Here is a 19,181-nt window from a genome sequence, read left to right as displayed (position 1 = left end):
CTCCCGCCCTGGGCCTGGGCCACGTTTGACAAGCTCCCTGTGGAGGGGGAAATGGAAGACTGATCAGAGCAACTTTCCAGCAGGTCAGCCTGGCACTGCCTCAGGGTAACACGAACTGCGCCAATCACGGTGTAGGGGGAAAGCGAAACCAGGTGGCCTCAGGGAAGAGATAAGCTGTCCTGCCCCCGTCAGGTGGCACTGATAAGAGGGTCACCTGTGTTCACCTCCACACCTGTGAGGAAGAGCCCTTCGGGTTGCTTTATTGAAGCTCACAATTTTCTGCCGCTCCACTTGCCAAATAAAATTGCATTTGCTTTTGAATGACACAGAGGAAGGCCCTGTGACCCCCGCAGCTGCCGGAACGGGAGGACTCTGCCCACGGGCCCCTCAGCGGGCGGTATTTGAAGTGTGAGGTCCCCTGCTGCGTTCAGGTGGACCCCGTGTGTCATCACGTCTGCCCCCTTGGACAGTGGTTGTACTTTAAAGCCAGTGAGAGAAGCCAAGGTGTTGCCTGTATGAAGCAGCTTTCTCCTGGGGGTGGTTGGCTTCATTTTGCTGTTACTCGTGACTGTTCAGCCTCTTAGGAAACTGGGACTCAGAGGGTTTGCACAGCGCCCAGGGGACCCGGCTGAGTGAGGCGGGACCAGGACTCGCCACCTTGGTGACTTCTGTTCTCCCCACTTACCGTCCAATCCGCAGTTTTACTGTGAGCGTGGGGTGGGGGTAGTGGGTAGATGAGGGGAGGGGACTGGGGGACGCCTCCAGGGAGAAGCGGCAGAGCCGGAGGTGGGTCGGGTTAGAGGTTAGCGCCAGGCGGGCCAGGTCTTGGTTCTTGTCCTACCTACCCTGGCTAATACTGTGACTTAGGGCGAGTTACTGGACCTATTTGCTCTTCAGATTTTGAAAATTAAGTGGAAATACTTCTAGAAAAGGCAGAAACTTGGACCTGCCTTGTGTCCACTCCTAACTTGGAGGGTCAGCGCAGTCAGCAGTTCCTCTGAGGTAATGAGCTCGTGTCGTGACCTTTTCACAGGGCGGCTTTCATCCCTGCCCCCCCCCACCCCGACCATGCCCCTCCTTCTTGTAAAACGACCGTCTTCATAAAGAAGGGATGTTTAGGGGCGCAGTGGGGAAGGCTGGGTAGGAGGGAAGCACTGGTCCTCCGGGAAGAGTGGGGCTCAGAGGTGCCCCATCAGCTCACGGTGCCAGGCTCACCCCCTCGGCAAGAGCGCTGGGAAGGACTGGGGGCCCTGAGGACTGGGACAAGTGTCCGGACGCGCGCTTGTTGGATGGAGTCTGCCGGCCAAACCCTCCAGTCCTGGTGAAACTGGGCCACAGGTCCCCACTCTGCACCTAACGCTGCTGCCAGGCTGGACACCGGGCATTGCCGCTGGAGACACAGGTTAGGGCAGCTTCCAAGTCAGCTTTGTCTCAGTTCCAGGAGGAAACCACCACATTCCCACTTGTAATTTCATCTTTATTCCTGAAACCTTTTGCTTCGGGACACAGGAGGCAAGCCAAGGGCTGAATCACACGCTGGTCGCTGTGGGCTGTAGCTGGGGACAGTCTCCTGTGGAGCCAGCCCTGCATCTCAGCCTCCGGGGGCTGGGAACCTTGGGGGTCGCCCCCCCCCCCCAGTGGCAACTGAAACGGTTCTGTGTGTAACGCCTCCCTCTAGTGGCCACATAGTTTTTGGCAGTTTTTGTACCAATGCTGTCCCGTAGAAGAACCTTTCATAAGGGGTTCTGGGGATGTGGGGAATCTAGGGGGGGGTGTAGAAAGGGGGTGCAAAACTTCATACCATAGGAAGTAATTGTCCTACCATATTTGTCAGTTCCAGCCTCTAGATTTTTAAGAAGGTGGAGACGGAGAACGGGACCTGCAGAGGGGAGGCGAGGCTCAGGAATGGTCTTGTCCTCTTACTGATGATTTTCTGAATTTCTACTGCCTTTATTAATAGTAATTATTAACAGCTACCCACCCAGCATCACTACAAAAACCTTCATTGTTATTTTGAAATTGTAAGAACAATAAAATGCATAAGGTAAAAATAGAAACTCTAAAAAATATACAAAGTATCCTTAGCAGCCCTGACTCTGTGACTCTGGTCTTCTCCGCGTTTCTGCCGCAGGTAACTGCTGTCAACCGCCAGTGTGTCTTCCCAGGCTTTTTTCTAAGCATTTACAAACACACACGTGTGTATAGTGATATATGTTAAATAGATTCTGTATGACATACACACAGGAATCACATGCTAGGACTTAACCGTAGCTTCCAAAATATCTAACAAACCCTCATAAGTAACTTGTTTTTGCGACGTCCTTGCTTTAACAAAGGAACTTGATGTTTGCCTTCCCAGAAGTTATTCATTTGTAAAGACCAGTTTATTGACTTTTAGACAGAAGGGAGGGGGAGAGAGAAACGCCGTGGACGTGAGAGCACAGCACTGACACCCACGGGCTGCCTCGCACCCCCCACCAGGGTTTGCGCCCACAACCGGGCACGTGCCCTGACGGGGAATCAAACCGGTGACCTTCCGGTGCTCGGGATGGTGGTCAACCACTGAGCCACACGGACCAGGGCATATGTGCCCAGCGCTTAGCTGGGCAGCCCCGTGTCAGCTGAGACCCAGAGTGCCACCCTCGACGGCGAAAGGTGTCGCTGGCCCGCCTGTAGCCGCCGCCCCATTCCCGAGTTAGTCTCACCACCTGCCGCCGGGGGCGCGGGCGACCTGCTGGCCCGAGCAGAGCTTTTCTCCGGGGGCCCCGGGCGGGCCTCGCCGTCCCGCGCGGAGGCCGGGTGCCTCCTACACGCCCCCCGGGGCGGCGGCGGGCGTTTCCGGGGCGCGGTACAGGGAGCCGTCGTAGGGCAGGACGCCCGCGCACGACGCGGCCCCGCAGTAACAGGGCTTCCCCCGCTTCCCGTCGCCGGGCCCCCCGCCGTCCTCCGCGCCCGCGGGGTTCAGGAACCTCCCCGAGTAGTCGTAGGAGAGCTCTTCCCCGGCCGCAATGTCTCTGGCGGCGAACAGCGCCAGCCGGGGCACCATCGAGTCCACGCGCACGGGGACCATGAGCAGGTTGGGCTCGCAGGAGTGGTTGAGGAACCTTCCCACGTTGCCGACGCGCGTGGGGTCCACGAACGTCTCCATCAGCTGCCCGCGCGCCGCGTGCTCCCGCACGGCGATGATGTAATTGGCGTCCCGCGCCGCCTGCCGCCGGACCCTGGCGCGGGCCTCGCGGGGCCCCAGCACCTCGCCCGCGTACTCGCAGACGAAGCGGCCGCGGGGCACGGGCTGCAGGGCGCGCAGGCCCCAGCCCTTGGCGCGCGTGCGGAACACCTGCAGCCGCAGCCGCAGGCCCCGCTGCACCACGCGGTTCCCGCAGCGCCCCGCGCACCGGCACAGCGCGTTGCACTCGAAGACGGGCCTGCACCGCGCGGCCGCGCCCAGGCCCCTGAGCCGCGCGTCCCCGTCGTAGTGCTCGCCGCGGACGCAGGGGCACGTGCCTGCGGCGCACGGCCGGTGGAGGCAGGCGCAGCCGGGAAAGGTCACCTCCGCGGGGTCGGCCTCGGCCCCGGGCCCGGCCACGGGGTCCGGCGTGTACTGCAAAACCGGAAACGCGGCGTCAGCGTGACGTCACACCCGCACGCCACGGCGCAGGGCGGAGCTACTCGGCACCGCGCGGATATAAAAGATGCGACAAAGACACTAACGGAGCGCGGTGTGTTAAAATGTTGTCTCAAGTGTAACTCTCCAATTTAGAAAAGGTAGTTAATTTTAAGGTTTCAAATTCTGTGCTTTCGTTTTTGGTATAGGAAACACAATAGAAAAAATACATTTTTTTGTTTTATCAGAAACTGAAGGCTTGCTAACCCATTTTGTTACCCTTCAAGCCTGGGTGTCGGGAAAACAAGCACTGAATTTAGGCTTTGAATGAAGTGAAGGGCTTTATCCTGGGCTTTGATTTCTTTTACATTTATCTGATAATACAAACACATATGCATCTTCACTGCAAGTCACCTCAGGTCCTTTGGGGGTAAGTGAAAATGAGAAATGAATGAAAAATGGCCTTTGGGACAGTCTTCCATTGAGTTTTTTTAAAATGATTTTTTTTTTTAATTTAAAGACTGTAAATTCTTAAATAGTCTATGATTTTTATTTCAAAAAATGTTTATTATTGATGTTAGAGAGAGGGGGGAGACCATTCATTGGTTGATTCTTGCATGTGTCCTGACTGGGGATGGAACCCTAAACCCTGGTGTGTCTGGATGAAACTGTAACCAACTGAGCTCCTGGCCAGGGCAAATACTCTCTGATGTCTTAAAAAGACACTATAGTTCTATTTGAATCTTCACAATGTTAAAAATAGGCATTTGGCCAAGAGCTTGCAGACAGAATCCCCAAAATCATATTTGTTATATAGTATTAATAGATACTTAGACTTACTGTAGATGTTATATAGTATTAACAGATACTTACTTACTGTAGATGTTACATAGTATTAATAGATCATCGGACTTACTATAGATGTTACACAGTATTAACAGATACTTAGACTTAATGTATCGTGTCCGTGCAAAGAAATGCTCTTCTTATTCAGTGGGGGCGGGGTGGAGGGAGGACCCCCCCCCCCGAACAAGCAATGCTGTGGACACCAGCTGAGCCTCCTACAATGCAACTCAATTCTCACACTATCTACCATGGGGTGACATCCCACCCCATCCACGGCTTAAGGGTAAGAGTTGGGAATAAATGCAGAATGCTCAGTGCACAACGATGCACGAGAAACCAGATCCTTGAAGAACTGGGTGGAGAGTTCAAGTTTTTCGACAGAAAACTTAAAGAGGAAAATTTTTTTATAAACCATGGTCACCCAAGAAGCCAAAATGGAGACAGGACATGGCATGTGGAAGAGCAAATATATCTCCTTGGCTGTTCTCATGTGCAGTTTCTCCCTCCCCTGAACCAGACTTGCTTTAACAGCATGAACTTGGGATCTAAAAGGCACAACTGAAGGGCTTTCTAGTTGCACTGAATGTGGGGTCTTGTCTTTTAAACAAATCTGTCTCAAGGAAACGAGTGTTCATGAGGTTTGGGGTGTGGCATTGTTGAAGGCTCAGGTTCCTGTCCACAGCACCAGGCATGGAACTGGTGACTCAGGGAATATTTTTATCATTGCTTCATTGAGCTCCTGGTAACTTCTGATCGGAGGCCTGACTTTTCTGAGTCCCATTCTGTCTTGAAACCCAGGAGAATGCAGCAGGATGCTGCACAACATCCTGGGCTTAAAACCCAGGCCTTGGTTCTGAATTCTAAGGAAGTGCCGTGAAAATCTTCATGCCTTTTTTGGTTGTTTGGAAACACCAGCTACAAGAATCTTTGTACTTGGCCTCTAGCCCTGCGTGACTTTGTTTTTGCTCCAAGCAGCTATTAGGAGACTGCGAGCCAGATAAATCTTGTCAAGGGCAAGTGGAGACCTTAAAAAGGATGTCTGAAGCTGGTTTCAGGGACCTGAAAAATAGCTAGATCTGACTCTTAGTTCAAGAGAATCAATTTTTTCTTTTTTTCCCAGTTGGAAAAACTTGTTTCCAGTTGGAATGTCTGAATGCTCTTTTTGCCTTTTTACACAGTTCCCAAAAGCTAACTAGACACAAAGTTATTTTTAGCTTGAGTTTTTCTGGCCTTAATTCTTGAGTGTGCACATGCCTGGGAAGGCAGGGTTTGGGGCCAGCCAGCTGTTCTGACCTTTTATAAGACTGCTTTCTGTGCTCCATGAACATATGCAAGCAAACTCCTTAAAGGCATTTTTAGGCTCATTTAAATGTTTCGAAAATGTTTTATCTTCTTGGTGAGACTATAAACTCCAGGAGGAAGCGATCTTGTCTTCTTTCTGTGACTAACTCTACCCAGAGCTACACATATAGCCAGGCAGCCAGAACGCTGTGGGGCTGAGTCTTTGTCCTGATTTTCATTTATGCCCATCAACTGCAGGTGTGAGGACCAATTAATTACAAGGCTTCCTTACCATCTGCGCCGCCCCCCCCCCCCCTTATAGCAACAAGTGCTTCCTATCTGCTCTTGTAAACACAAGGGCAGGAATGGTGTGTTGTCACTATTTTATCTTCAATGCCTAGCACTCAGTCATTTGCTGAATAAAGGAAACATGTATTAGTGTTTCTGACCAGGCATTCTAGTGTTCGGTTTCGCCTAAGCTTTTACGGATCAGTGTTGTGTAACTGCCACGGTAGTTTGAAGAAATAACCATTCCTGACACTGACATCCTGCTCTGCTCTTTGAATTGCTATAGAGTCTCTTATTTGATCCCTGAACAACTCTAGGAAGGGACAGACAGGGTTTGATATCGATAATGGATGTGACAAGGGTTATCCATTTTTAAGTATTTTCATTCTGCAGATGAAGAAACACAGGATCTGAGAAACAGCTAAGATGGCTAAGCCGGCTACCTGGCCCCCTGCCTCTGGGTCCAGAGGACCACTGCTCTTTCCACTCCAGCATCCTTGTTTTTTCATTTTGGTCATTCCTGTTCCTTAGGCAACACGCGGGTCAAGGTCAGAGGGATGAGACAGTTAGAAAGGGCTCTTAGGTAGTAATAGTAAGGAGCGATTACTGAATGCTTTCTGCAACCAGGAACTGCGTTTTAGTTGTTATCCTCCAAGCATCCTGCGCGAGAGGCGCTGTCATTTTAATTGTGCGCGGAGGACGCCAAGGCCGAGCGGAGGCCAGTTGATATTTGCCCCGGAACTCGCAGCACGAGGCGGACTCAGATTAGCCCGACTCAAGGGCCACGTTTTTAACCACGGCACGTGGCGGAGATCCGTTAACAGGCCCCATGCCTTACCTTACACACGAGACACCTGGGCCCAAAGGGTCAAGATTTGCCCCAGACCCCTCAGGGAGACCTGGGGACAGAACCGGGGCAAAAAGCCAGGTTTTCGGGGCTCTTTCCAAAGGACCTCATGACACCTCTGCTTCTGCCCTTCAGGGAGCTGCCAGTCTACGGGCAGAAATAGTAAGACTCCCGTTAAGGCCACTGTGGAACGTCAACCAAAAAGGCCGGACCTGTGCTTTTCAGATCTGCCCCCTGCAGACAGGTGCGCGGCGCAGACAGGTGCGCGGTGCACAGTCCCGTCTGCAGCCCACCTGCAGCCGCACCTGCACCTCGTGAGCACGGCCACGTGAGCGGCGCGCACGTACCACGTGCCACGTCTGGCCCCGCCCCCGCCTGCAGGGCGCATCCCACGCCACAGGCTGCGTGCGCAGCGCCCGCGGCCGCCAAGCCCCGCCCCCAGCGGGAGGGCGGGGGTCCCGGCGCCCATCTCTCTGCGAGGCCGAGCCCCGCCCCCTACCTGGAAGGGCGGCGGCCACGCCCCCGGGGGCCACACGCTCACGGGCACGTCCTCCAGGCCGCACGCCAGGTCCACGGGCTCCTCGGGGGCTGCAGGCTCCTCCTCTTCGGACGCCGCCATCCCGCCGAGCGGCTACGTCCGGTCCCGAAGCGCCTGCGCCTACAGGAGCGTGCGCCCCGCGAAGCATGCTGGGAGTCGTGGTCCCCCAGCCCCACCGCCTCACGGGAGTTGTAGTTTTTTTCCTTTCCTGTCACAAGGGGCCTCTCAGACCAGGCTCGCCCTGGTTTTGAGTCCAATGCGCAGCAAATAATATGAAACCTTTCAGGTAGGGATGAAGCTTTGGGAACACAAAGCGAAATGCTTGGCTGGTGACGCAGCAAACCACCTCTCGCTGAAGATGAAATCTGAGTTTTCTCATCACACTTAGTTTTCCCCGAACGTGGGTCTTTGTTTTCACTCGGTAAATTAAACAGGACGCTGAGACTGTGCTTTCAGACCCCAGTTTTGGAGGTATTTGTTGCTGGGACTTTTGTCTGAGTCTGGCAGTACCTGGCCAGGTGAGACAACCATCTGTCCGGTGCCCTGGCACCGAGCCCGGCCGTCTGCTCTGGGTCTGGCTTTCACACACAAAAGGAAAAAAATTCACTCTAAAGTACACACACAACTTGGCGGTGACAGCCGGCCGGAGAAAGAATCGTCCTATTTGACCGTGTCCTTAGGAAAGAGCCCAGGAGGTGAATCACAGGCAAGGCGCCGCCTCCCCTTCTCGATGCCCGAAGGCCAGACTTTTAAGCCCTGACCACCCTCCTGGCACAGGCTGTGTCGCCCCCTGTCCTGGATGAGAGTTGTGTGTAGACCAAGATCAAAGCTGATGCTCCAGAGTGACCGGCATTTAACCAAGGCCTTGTGCACAGTGCTATTTGTTTCAGCCTGCAGGCGTTTCTTTTATAATCTTCACCTGAGGGTATTTTTTCCATTGCTTTTCGGAGAGAGTGGAAGGAAGAGGGGAGAGAGGCGAGAGGGGGAGGGAAAGGGGGGAAGGGAGAGAGAGGGTGATTGAGAGCCAGAAGAGGGAAAGAAAGGAAACACCTGGGCTATTCACAGGTAAGGCGCTTTCCTCCTGGTAACGGTGGGTCCCGTTCTTTCTTAATCTGGGACCAGCCGTGTTACCACGTCTTAAAATTTCCCGTTGAAATTCTTTATTTTATTTGACAACTGGGTGTTTATTGAGAACTTGCTACTTGCAGGGCACTGGGATGGGGTGCGGGGAATAGTGAGAATATGGGTGAGCCCACACTACCCGCCAGACAGCAGACAGAGCCTTCTTTGCGGGTTTGGCTTCATCCTTAAGACAGTCCCGTGAGGTAGGAGCGGGCCCCGCCTCTCCCCTCTACGTGCTGCTCGTAGAGAGTATGAGGTGTGGAGAAGGTAACGCTGATAAAAAAATTTTTTAAAAAGTGTCTTGATTTGTAGTGTTTTCTGATTTCATTGTATAAATATACCTACCATGGCTGATGCCAGTCTGCGAACGGTTTAACAACTGGCTTGCAAAATTCCTGAGTATTAAGCTGTCGATGAGGGTGGGTGCGGGCGGGCTCGGGCTCCCCACAGAAAGTGCTGTCTGTCTGTCCTCAGAACCCAGTCCACGGGCAGGCAGGACCCGAACACCAGCCAGAAAGCAGGCGCCGGCCTCCTGGAGGTGCAGAGCAGAGGTCGCTTCCACCAGCCGTTTTCCCGTGGTTTTAATTTGCAGCGAGAGCGGGCTCCGTGTTTTGAGGATTGAGAATCGGGGGCAGAAGAGCCTGAGGGGATGGCGGGGCCCGAGCAGCCACCCTTCACCTTCCCCCCTCCCATCCTTCAAAGACGCTTTTAGCCCCGAAGCAGCAACCCCCGAACCTTCCAGCAGGTGGTGCGGTGACTCCACCCTGTTTCCCACTTGACTACAAATGATAAAATAAACACCCATTGTACATAAACGGCTGAAATGAAGAAAGAGCTTGAAAATACTTGCAGGCCCTGGCCGGTCTGGCTCGGTGGTTAGGGCGTCGGCCTGTGGACTGAAGGGTCCCAGTCAAGGGCACGAGGCTCTGTTGCAGGTTCTGTCCCCGACCTGGTCGGGGCGTGTGCTGGAGGCAACCAACCGATGAGTTTCTCTCTCCCTCTCTCTCCCCCATTGTCTCTGAAAAGCAATGGAAAAAGGATCTTTGGGTGATGATTTAAAAAAACACGCAAAACAGACAGACAAATCCCCCGCTTGCTGTCACAGGAGCTGCATCACCTGGACACTCACGCGGAATTTAAATTCCAAGTCACGTGTGTTGACCATGTGGACAACCTAGAATTTTATACAGTTCAGAACTAGTTGTGTTTATCAGCAGTGAAGCTGGAAAAAGTCACGAATACAGCTGGAGATCGCCACAGTCGCAGCAAAACATGCTCCACCAGAGTGTCTCACACACCTCCAGCAGGGCCGGCCGGGTTGAGCTGTTGCGTCATTGAAAAGTGGAATTTAAGCTGCTTTCTTTGCCTTAGATTCGCCTCAGTTTCTAAGCAAACACTTCCGTATGTGTTTTTTGAGTCCTAGCGACCTGAGGTGCTATGTTAAAGAACGGCTGAGAATCACTAATATTTATATATGAGATATTGAACCTCTGCTTCTGTTAGCTTTTTAACTCAGCGTCCTTCCTTTCAAACAGTTCTTTGGTTTCGAACTTATTATGATTTATATATAAGTCCATTTAAGTTTCCATTAGTCAGTGCATCTCCGCAAATACCGCACTGCGATTTTAGTACTTTCACGCTCAGTTATAACCCGACATCTGCAGTCGCTGCGCGGGGTGTCACGCTCCTCGCGGGCCGGTGCGAGCGGTTATGGTTCTCACTCGCTTGCAGTAACGTACATCATTATTGCTTGATTTCCTGCCACTGCCACTCAGAAAAACGGGTGTCTATCCTTTTAAAAAAATGTTTTTATCCATTTTAGAGAGAGAGAGGAAAGGAGGGGGAGAGAGAGAAACACTGATGTGAGAGAGAAACATCGATCGGTTGCCTCCCACGTGCACCCTGACCAGGGATCGAACCTGCAGCCCAGGCATGTGCCCTGACCGGGGATCGGATCCATAGCCTTTCAGTGCGCAGGACGACGCTCCGCCAGCGGAGCCACTCCAGCCGGGCGAATTCTGCTCTTTTCTAGAGCACACTAAAGAAAGTTTATTCCTACATATCCTACAGATCTCTGGGCGATATAGGAAGAGCCAATGAAAATACTTTTTCTTTTGAGAACAAAGTGCAGGAATTTCTGTGATGATTCAATTCCTTATTCTCAGCACAGGGCTCCTTGTTTACCTAGCCCCCCGCTGCCCCCCCCCCCCCCCCCCCCCCCCCCCCCCCCCGTAGATACTCAGATCACAGGGGCTGGCTCTGCGCAGGGATTGGAGTTTGGCTGCCGGCTTCTAGAAAACACTCTTTTTCTTGCCGGTAGAGGGAGCTGCTTCATTAGACAAGTGTAAATGTGGATCTATAATATCTAAAAGGTAGCAGTGGGTTGCTTTCGAGGCCGATCTCCTCCCAGAGCCCACTCAGAGACTGAGAGTAGGTGCGGAAGCTTTGGAGGGAGGGCTCTGGAGACCACCCTTCCCGGAGGAAGGGAAGAGAGAAGGCAGAAGCTGGGGGGTAACGGGTTCCAACCAGGGCCCCGCTCGGCCCCGCCCTGAGGCTGGACGCCCTCCGAGCTGTCCTGAGCTGGGCGAGGAGGCTGCGCCCGCATAGCCTCACGCCAACCAGTCACCGGGGACTGGCTGCCCCAGGAGGGCCCATGGCCCTGAGAAAGGTGGCTCATTGGCCAAAGGCAGTTTCTGGGTGGGGGTGGCATCTGAGGACACCAGCTGGCAGCTCCCTGAAGCTGAAGAACAGACCCCTCCGTCCTGAAGGAGAATCTGGGAGTCACACCCCAGGGTCTGCTACATAGTTACTGCGACACTGTGGTGAATAACTTTGTTTCTTAATGAACGTAGGTCAACTAATCTTACATCAATGACAAAAAACCAAAGGTAACAGAAACAGGAAATGGTTCGGCCCCTTTGGGAAGGAGTTTGGAAGCTTTTTAAAACATAAACATGCCCCTGGCTGGGTGGCTCAGTTGGGTGGGGTGCTGGCCCGGGCACCCAAAGGGCGCAGGTTTGATTCCTGGTCAGGGCACATGCCCGGGATGCAGGTTCCTTGCTCTGACTTCTGAAATATGATTCTGTAATTCTTTCATTCTTTAAATGAAGAAAATCACATTTTACTGCTTAGAAATAAATTGGGAAGGTTTGAAATACTTTTGTCTGCGAAGCACTATACTTTGGGGGGTAGTTAGGTAAGCTTGGGACGCTTAACAGAAATACCACGATGAGAATTTAAGTAATAGCATTTGTGAAAAAGTGTCTTATAAGCTCTGAAGTGTTATTTATATGTGAGGAACCATAATCATTATTGCCAAAAAAAAAGAAAAAGAAAAAGACAAATGACACTTGAAGCCACTTAATTAAAATGACTGTGGGAATTTTAAGGGGACAGAAAACATGGCCCTTGAGTCTGTGATCCGTGGGCCGAGGGTTCGGCCAGATCACCTTTAAGGGAATCAGCCTTCGGATCCTCGGGAATCGGAGCAGGAATCCGAGCGTAAGGACAGCAAATCCACGCGGCAGGGCTCCCCCTGCTCGCGCCAGGGGCAGAGGAGGCCCTTGGCCCTGACTATTAGCCCACGAAGGTTGGGCTGGGAAGTGGCTGCTGCAGTCGGGTCTGATGCGGGCTAAGTGTCCCCCTGCCTCCCGGCCGCCCCCGGCGTTTGCCACGAGCCCACTTCCTGCCGCTGGAAACTCTGTGACTGTGCCCGTTTTATCGCCCCGTTAGTCAGGCCCGTGGAAAACCTAAGCGGCTGTTACGTCTCTCGGGAGAGAAGCGCCCGGAAGGTGGCAGGAGGGCGGCTGAGCTGGACACCCGCACGCCGCGTGGGGGGACTGGGACACGGCGCCTCCCGGCGCTTCTGCCGATGAAACAGCGTAGCGAGGCCGCCCATCACGGGGACATTCGTGGCTGCCGTCGCCCCGAGTCCCCTTTCCCGGGCTGGTTAGCGGCGATGCTCGCTGGCAGGAGCGCCAGGCGGTGCTGACACTGCGGCCTCCCCGCTCCCCACGCTCCTAACGAGCCGGGTCTCGGTGTCGCCCCGGGCGGTGCGCGGCTTTGCGTCGCCTGGGAGGCGGCTCTGGAGGCTGCTGGCTCAGCGCAAGTCACCGGGCTGTATCCTGCGGGCTTTGGGGCGAGAGCTTTATTTTTAACTCGACTCCCTAGCTCAGCGATTGCTGAAGTCAGGCCGGGGGGGGGGGGGGGGGGGGGGCTCGGTTCACCATCCTGAGACCCCTCGTCCCCTGTTCCGTAGGAGTCACAGCTGCTCCCTCTCCCGTTTGCCCCCAGGACAAGGGAATAAAGCGATGGGCGTCTCTGGGGAAGGTCGTGTAAATAACGCGAGGGATTGGCTGTGTTCCCGTTGCAGCTTTGGGAGATCGACTCCCCTCGTCCCCCGGCTGCTCTGTCACTGGTGGGACCCGGAGAACACGCGGCTCAGTTTGGGCTCAGGGAGGCGCCTGTCCGGGAGCCGCGGCCGAGGGCGCAGTGGCGGAGGCGGGTTTCCGATGAGCTCTGGGGGGCAGCGAGGGTCGAGGGCCGCTGGGTTTTCTTGTGCTCGGCTCTCTCCGTCCCACCCTGCGGTTCGCTCGGCCACGAAGGGGGCACTTCAGGCGTCCCCAAGGCCAGTGTTGGGACAGGAGGGCCACCCCCCTTTCGGCTGTCTGCCGGGACCAGGCGTGGCGCAGACGTACTCCTGCTTCCAGCAGCTCCGGGCGCGGCGGGATGGGGCCTGCGGCCTGGGCCTGTCCTGGCCGTCCTGGGAAGCTGGGGCCTCGGACGGTGTGGGCTCAGTTTCTTCCTTGTGCTCCCAGAATAGTTTTCCTGGTGGATTCTGGCCGACGTGAGCATCCGGGACGGACGGCCCGAGAGGACAGCCTGTGGGCCGTGGACAGATGCAGTGGGACCCTCAGGGGACTCTCAGGCTCCGGGGGCGGCCTCTCTCCTGTCCACCCGCCGTCCGTCTGCATCGGCTCAGACGCCCGCAGCACAGGCGCCGACTGGGGCGTCAGGGACAGGTCTGCGCGGCGCAGGCCCCCACGATCTGCCGGGGCACCGAGGGTGAACTGATAACACTGGGGCTTAAATTTTTTTTTGCAAGGCAGCCATTAGCCAGAATTGAGCAGCGCCCATGGATTGCCTTCTGCGGGCGGGATTTTTTATTTATGTTCCCTGCTCGGTCCCTGAGTAAGCATCTGAATTTCCGAGCTCTGTTCCATCCCTGAGTGACCTCACCCTGGCTGTAAAATTGATTTTCACCCTGATGACCCAGGTTCCTGAGTCACTAATGATGATTTATTCGTTAATTATTGAGCTGGACAGACAGATGACTGCATTTCATCTCCGTTGTTTTTCTGTTTTCAAAACCAAGACCACTTGTGGCATCTGAGAAACGTTCCAGGTCACCCCAACGCCCCCCCCTTCAGCAGGATGGTTACATTGACGTTCTCAATACTATTGACTTTATTTTTAAAAGATACATGTTATAAAAGGTAACTGTTTCCCAGCCGCCCTACGTGCAAGTGATACTTTTATGATCTGAAACTACTTAGTGGCAGTTATTTATTTGAAAAATCCTTTTGCCACCGAGGCTTCTTGGCAGGGCCACCGAGCTCTCGGCGGGGAGGCCGGATGGGAAATTATTCATCGCCTGGCATTTTGAGGCTTCCCAGGTTCCCTGCCCAGGTGTTCAGGGCTGTTTATAACCGAAAGGCAAGGCGCTGAGATTATTGATAGGAAAAAAAACCCAAATAAAAATAAAACCCATAGTTTAAAAAGCCACATAGCCCGCATTTAATCCAAATGTTATTTTGTTGAACAGGAAGAAATACATAAATAACCCACATTTGAGCCTCTTGTATTATATTGAACAAGCACAGTGTCCTGAACAGCTAGCCCCTTGCATAGCTGTGTCTTCGCCTGGTGCTTTATGAAGGTCACGTATGCTGCCCTTAATCTAGATGAAAACGGCATCGCCAGGTACGAACAGGGACAACGGGCAGAAACTCTGCTAGAGATGCAAAATTCATCCTCAAAGGATGAGCCCTTTTTTTTAAAAAAAAAAAAATGTTTTTACTGATTTCAGAGAGAGGAAGGGAGAGGGAGAGAGAGAAACACCAATGATGAGAGTCATTGATCGGCTGCCCCCCGCACGCCCCCGACTGGGGATCGAGCCCGCAACCCGGGCCTGTGCCCTGACCGGGAATCGAACCCCGATCTCCTGGATCCTAGGCCAACGCTCAACCGCTGAGCCACGCCGGCCGGGGCTCCTTATTTTCTTTAAGCTGAATTGTGGCCGTTTGCCTCTGAACGGTCAGCGGTCCCCGCGGTGGGTCAGGTTCTCCTGCTGCGCGTCACCTGGGAGCAAACCCGCCCCGGGAGTCGACGCGGGAGGACTGCGCGCCCGAGCCGCTCCCTCCGGTGTGGCCGGCCCCTCCCGGGAGACCGCAGGAGGTTCCTCGGGACAGTGTCTCTCAGGAGGAGCATCTGGGCTGTGGGTGCGGCTCCGGCCTTCTCGGCCCCCGTTACAGAAGCGTCACCGGCTGGGAATACGTTTCTTGGGAACCTCAAACGCGTTGACTGTGTTGACCTCCCGCCAGCCCTCGGCTCCTGCACAGCCGCCGGGCAGGCCCTGGACACAGACTCGGGGCCTCTGGTACTTACGTGAGACCCGTCCCGACCGCAGGTCGTTAGCAACAGTCTCCTGACAGATTAGATCATCTTAAGGGCGACAGGCAGAGGCATTTCGGATTCTCCTCCTAAATGTGTATCTTAATGAGCGATATTATTCCTGGATGAGCCTAATTCACTCTTCCCGCTGCCGAGGCCCTGACGGCCGATGCTGCAGCTTTGTCCGCGCCAGACGGCGGCCCTCCGGTCTAATTACTTGACGTTAAATCAGTTCATTCAAACCCCCCGTCATCGGTGTTGGCGGAGGTCCCCCGGCATTCAAACGGTCACGTTCCGCACACACCCGGGGGCAGCCCCTGGGCTCCGACGGGCCGTGTCCGGCCACCAGCTCACGGAGCAGCTGGTGAGTAAATCGCTGTTCTGAATTCAGTACGTTTGGGGCGCTGTCTTGCGAAGGTTACTATCTGCTTATATACTTTTTCAGGTTGAAACCGTCCCGGGCTTATTTTATAGCATAGGATCGTTTTCGAAACGACGGTAAGAGCTGAATCTGGTTGGAGGCCGCCGTGCGGGCCGGACGGGCCTTGCCCCTTAAGTTCTCGCCGCGTCCTGGTGACGCAGGCAGAGCTTTGGGCCTCTCAGGAGGAATGGCGGAGACTCTGCCGCGTTTCTAGGCAGACGCTCCCCTTCCCTGTTCATCTCCGTGTGCGGTCGGCGGGGCCTCCTCCACGCTCGGCGGGAGCAACGGCGCCATCGAAGGCCGTGCTGTCGCCTTAAATAACCTGCTGGCGGAGGGCCCTCGGGCTCTCGTGAAAGGCATGGCTCACGGCTCCCGCGAGGCCGCGGGCAGGAAGGCCTTGATTAGAGTCTAGTGAACTCGCTTCCGCTGTCACCGTATCCGGGTTTCTTTGCAGCCGGGATGGGGCGGGCTCAGAGCCGGACTAACTGCTGCCGATGACCCCTCGCTTCGCTTCGCCCGTCGGGGTGGCGCCGAGGGCACCGTCCTGCCCCCGCGTCCAGCAGCTCGTCGCTCGTCCGTTTCTGAAACGTGAGCCCAGGGCCTCCCAGCACCCGGACTGGACCCCGCGCCGGGTACCGAGGCAGGTGCCCGGGCGGCTCCCCCATCCCCGCGGCGGACGCCCAGCAGCGAGCGGCCTCGCGCGGAGGCCCCGGGCACACGCTGTCCCTGAGCCTCGGGGAGGGTCCTGTGGCCGTGACTGTCCTGACCGCAGGGCGATGCCGGGGTCAGGCTTGGGATTTTCGAGGTTTGATGTATGTTTCTGGCAAAGGATCCGCTCTTTCCTTTCAACGGCCTGACGTTTGTTACCCATTGTATTTCCGTGACATATTGTGAGACACCAGGTGTGTGTTTCTTAATACAACTTGTTATCCTTAGTACAAGTTACTGCAACCAGAGGCTTTGTTCCCCGGAGGCAAAGAGACGAAGCCGCGTCCTCGTCCTGTTTCCGTGGGACGTTCCCGAGCCGACCGTCCTGTTGCCGGAATGAATTAGCCGCAGGGCCCGCGTTCGCCCGTCGGGCGGCGGCCCAGGCGCCCGTGTCCTGCCCCGGCTGCAGGTGCTGCTGACCCCGGGCGCCGGCTCCCGGCCGCAGGCTCCCCCTTCGCTCCCGACGCAGAGAAGCGGGCCCGCGCCCGCGCTCCGCGGACAGACGTGCGCTTGGCGGGAGGAAGGTGCTCGTTCCTGTTTCTTTCCTACTCGTTAAAATCCGCACGAGTTCAGCCTCCTGTTGTGCTCGCTCTAGATTCACGTCACTGCGCTTTGATATCTTTATATGAGTTTTTCTCCGTTGAGCATCGCCACGGGCTCATGGCCTTTTGTACGTTCAGCTTGTTTCCATTAATTATGGTTATTTGCTCCAACAGACGCAGCTGGGTCGGCAGGAGGCGTCTACGCCGACTCCTCTGCCCTCCGGGGTACTTGGTACCGGCCGTGGTTTCCTGGACACGGGGGTTTCTGAAGCCACTGTACGTCTGTCCCGTCCCAGGACGCGGACCTAAGTGCTGGTGGCGCCCCGGGGAAGGAGCGCGGGGGTCAGGGTCGGGGCGCAGGTGAGATGGACGGAGGAGACTGAAGGCGGAGGAGCCAGGACGGCTGCCGCTGTGCCACCGAGTCGCTCGTGGTAGTGACAGGACCGGGAAAAATCTGGGGCTATGAGCCAAGCACACCGTCTGCGCTTAACTCTGTGTTGTTTTCTGCTTATATGATGAGCTGATTGTCAGCCATGAAGACTTTCGCCCCCGGAAACCCGCCACCCCTCCACCCGCCCTCCAGCCCGCCTGGGCCGCGCGGCGTTGGTGCCCCGGTCGGTCGGGTGGGCTGGTCCGCCGTCGGGCTTCAGAGGGCCCGGCGCGCAGGCTCCCAGCGAGGCCCGAGTCACGGGCCGGGCCAGGGGCCGAGCCGTGGAGTCTGCAAAAAGCCCTGCGATAAAGCGAACGATATTCTATTTATACTTGCGTTAAAAAAAGAGCGTGGAAGGGACTTCTCATGGTGTTAACACTACAGAAAAAAGTGAGAAAAAGTTAAACTAACAGAGAAAAGGGGGGAAGCTGCCGGGGAACATTCCTTTCAAACCGGGGTAAGTGGAGCGCTGCTGGAGGGAGGGGCGGACATCCGCAGGGGGCCTGTCGTTTTAACCGAGTTTAGGATGATCCGGGTACAGAGAAACGGCTGGACCGCTGTCGGCGATCTTCGAGGGACCCTGGGACACGACGGGAGGGGCGCCTGGAGTTCGGATGGTTTTTAATTGAAAGGAGGTGGGTCAGCGTGACAGTGATGGTGGGCGAGGCCGGGGGGTGGTTCGTTGGCACTTAGAGAAGGCGGCCCGGGGCCCGGGGCGGGTTTAATAATAAGCGACGGCAACAGGAGAAAGGGCCTCTGCCCCCTCTTTCCTTCACCAGAGGTGCGGACATCTGGGCAGGAGCACCGTGGCCGGCGGTCCCCTCCTCCTGGCGTTCTCAGGAACGAGATGCGGAGCCGGTGGGTTAGCGGCGGGTGGAGAGTTCTGCCCGCGGGCGCCGGCGCACAGATTGATAGCTGTTGGCATAACCAGTTGTTTTGGGGATCGGAGACACTGAATGCAAATTGCTCCCCCTGGTAAGTGCTCAAAATGATAATTTTTTTCCTTCGAAATTCCTTTAAATTCTAAGCTCAAATGATTGCTTAAAGAATTAGCACTGTTTTAGGAAATAAGTGAGATGGTGTATGTGAAAGTGCTTTGTAAAATGTAAATCTCTATGTAAATGCAAGTAAAGCTGTATTGGGCTTCCTGCACCTTACATGTATTATTCAGAAAACAACCCATGGTCATGTCTGTGTTGCCTGAATCACAGGCAGCTGCATTTTCCTCGGCGCGGAGCGGGAAAGCAACGTGAGCCGCGGTTTCCACGCAGGTCTCATGGGGTCCGAAGGCTGCGTCCATCGCCTTCAGGCTCCAGGCCTTGGTTTCGGGTCCGCGTTCCCACGTCCTCCCCTCTCTCGCCCAGTGAAGCGGGGGAAGCAGGTGAGCCGCCAGAGAGGTAATTGCTTCTTTGTCTCATTGTAGAAAAAGCAGAAAGAAAAAAAAAAGCAATGAAGAAAAGCCTTTGGAGCGTGGAGGAGCCGTTCAGTCCGCATCGCGGCTCCCGCGGGACCCTCTCCCAGGGAGGGGGTGGCGGGCAGGCAAACGGGCGCCGAGTGTCCAGCCCCAGAGCCCGGCGCCGTCCATCGGAGCAGCGGGCAGGGGGGCAGCGGTGCCTCCGCCCAGGCCTTGCTTTCCAGCTGCGTGTGACTAGTGGCCATTAGGGCCTCTCTTTCTTTGTCTTCGTGCATTTGCTCCACCAGTTTAGTGAAACAGGAGGGGCTCGGCCAAGCGCCGATTGCAGGTGGGAGTCGGGAGACCCTTTATCTCAGCCGTGTGGCCTTGGGGATGTTCCCTTATTTCTCTGAGCCTCAGTTTTCTTCAGTGTAAAATGGGGATGGCCAGACTGGTGTTGCTCAGTGGTTGAGTGTCGACCGATGAACC

The 19,181-nt window shown here is 55.3% G+C and overlaps 1 protein-coding gene across 1 annotated transcript; it reads right to left on the bottom strand.

The window, feature by feature from the left end:
- Nucleotides 1-2,806: 2,806 nt before the first annotated feature.
- LOC107529141 (histone-lysine N-methyltransferase SETMAR) lies at nucleotides 2,807-7,485 on the bottom strand. Its single transcript, XM_087825071.1, has 2 exons — nucleotides 7,366-7,485; nucleotides 2,807-3,601 (listed from the first exon to the last, which is right to left on the bottom strand). Exons 1-2 carry the CDS (start codon nucleotides 7,483-7,485, stop codon nucleotides 2,807-2,809), a joined length of 915 nt encoding a protein of 304 aa, XP_087681197.1.
- Nucleotides 7,486-19,181: the final 11,696 nt, after the last annotated feature.

Source organism: Miniopterus natalensis, chromosome 15 (genome assembly GCF_054644295.1).
Source record: "Miniopterus natalensis isolate mMinNat1 chromosome 15, mMinNat1.hap1, whole genome shotgun sequence".
Lineage (NCBI taxonomy): Eukaryota > Metazoa > Chordata > Mammalia > Chiroptera > Miniopteridae > Miniopterus > Miniopterus natalensis.
Note: the sequence above shows the minus strand (reverse complement) of the source record. Positions and strands in the feature narration are given on the sequence as shown.

Bases quoted from the DNA above. Each gene is read 5' to 3' on its own strand.
- LOC107529141 (XM_087825071.1), bottom strand. From the start codon at position 7,485: ATGGCGGCGTCCGAAGAGGAGGAGCCTGCAGCCCCCGAGGAGCCCGTG. The intron at 3,602-7,365 runs GTAGGGGGCGGG...CCGGTTTTGCAG, and splicing joins CGTGGCCGCCGCCCTTCCAG to TACACGCCGGACCCCGTGGC.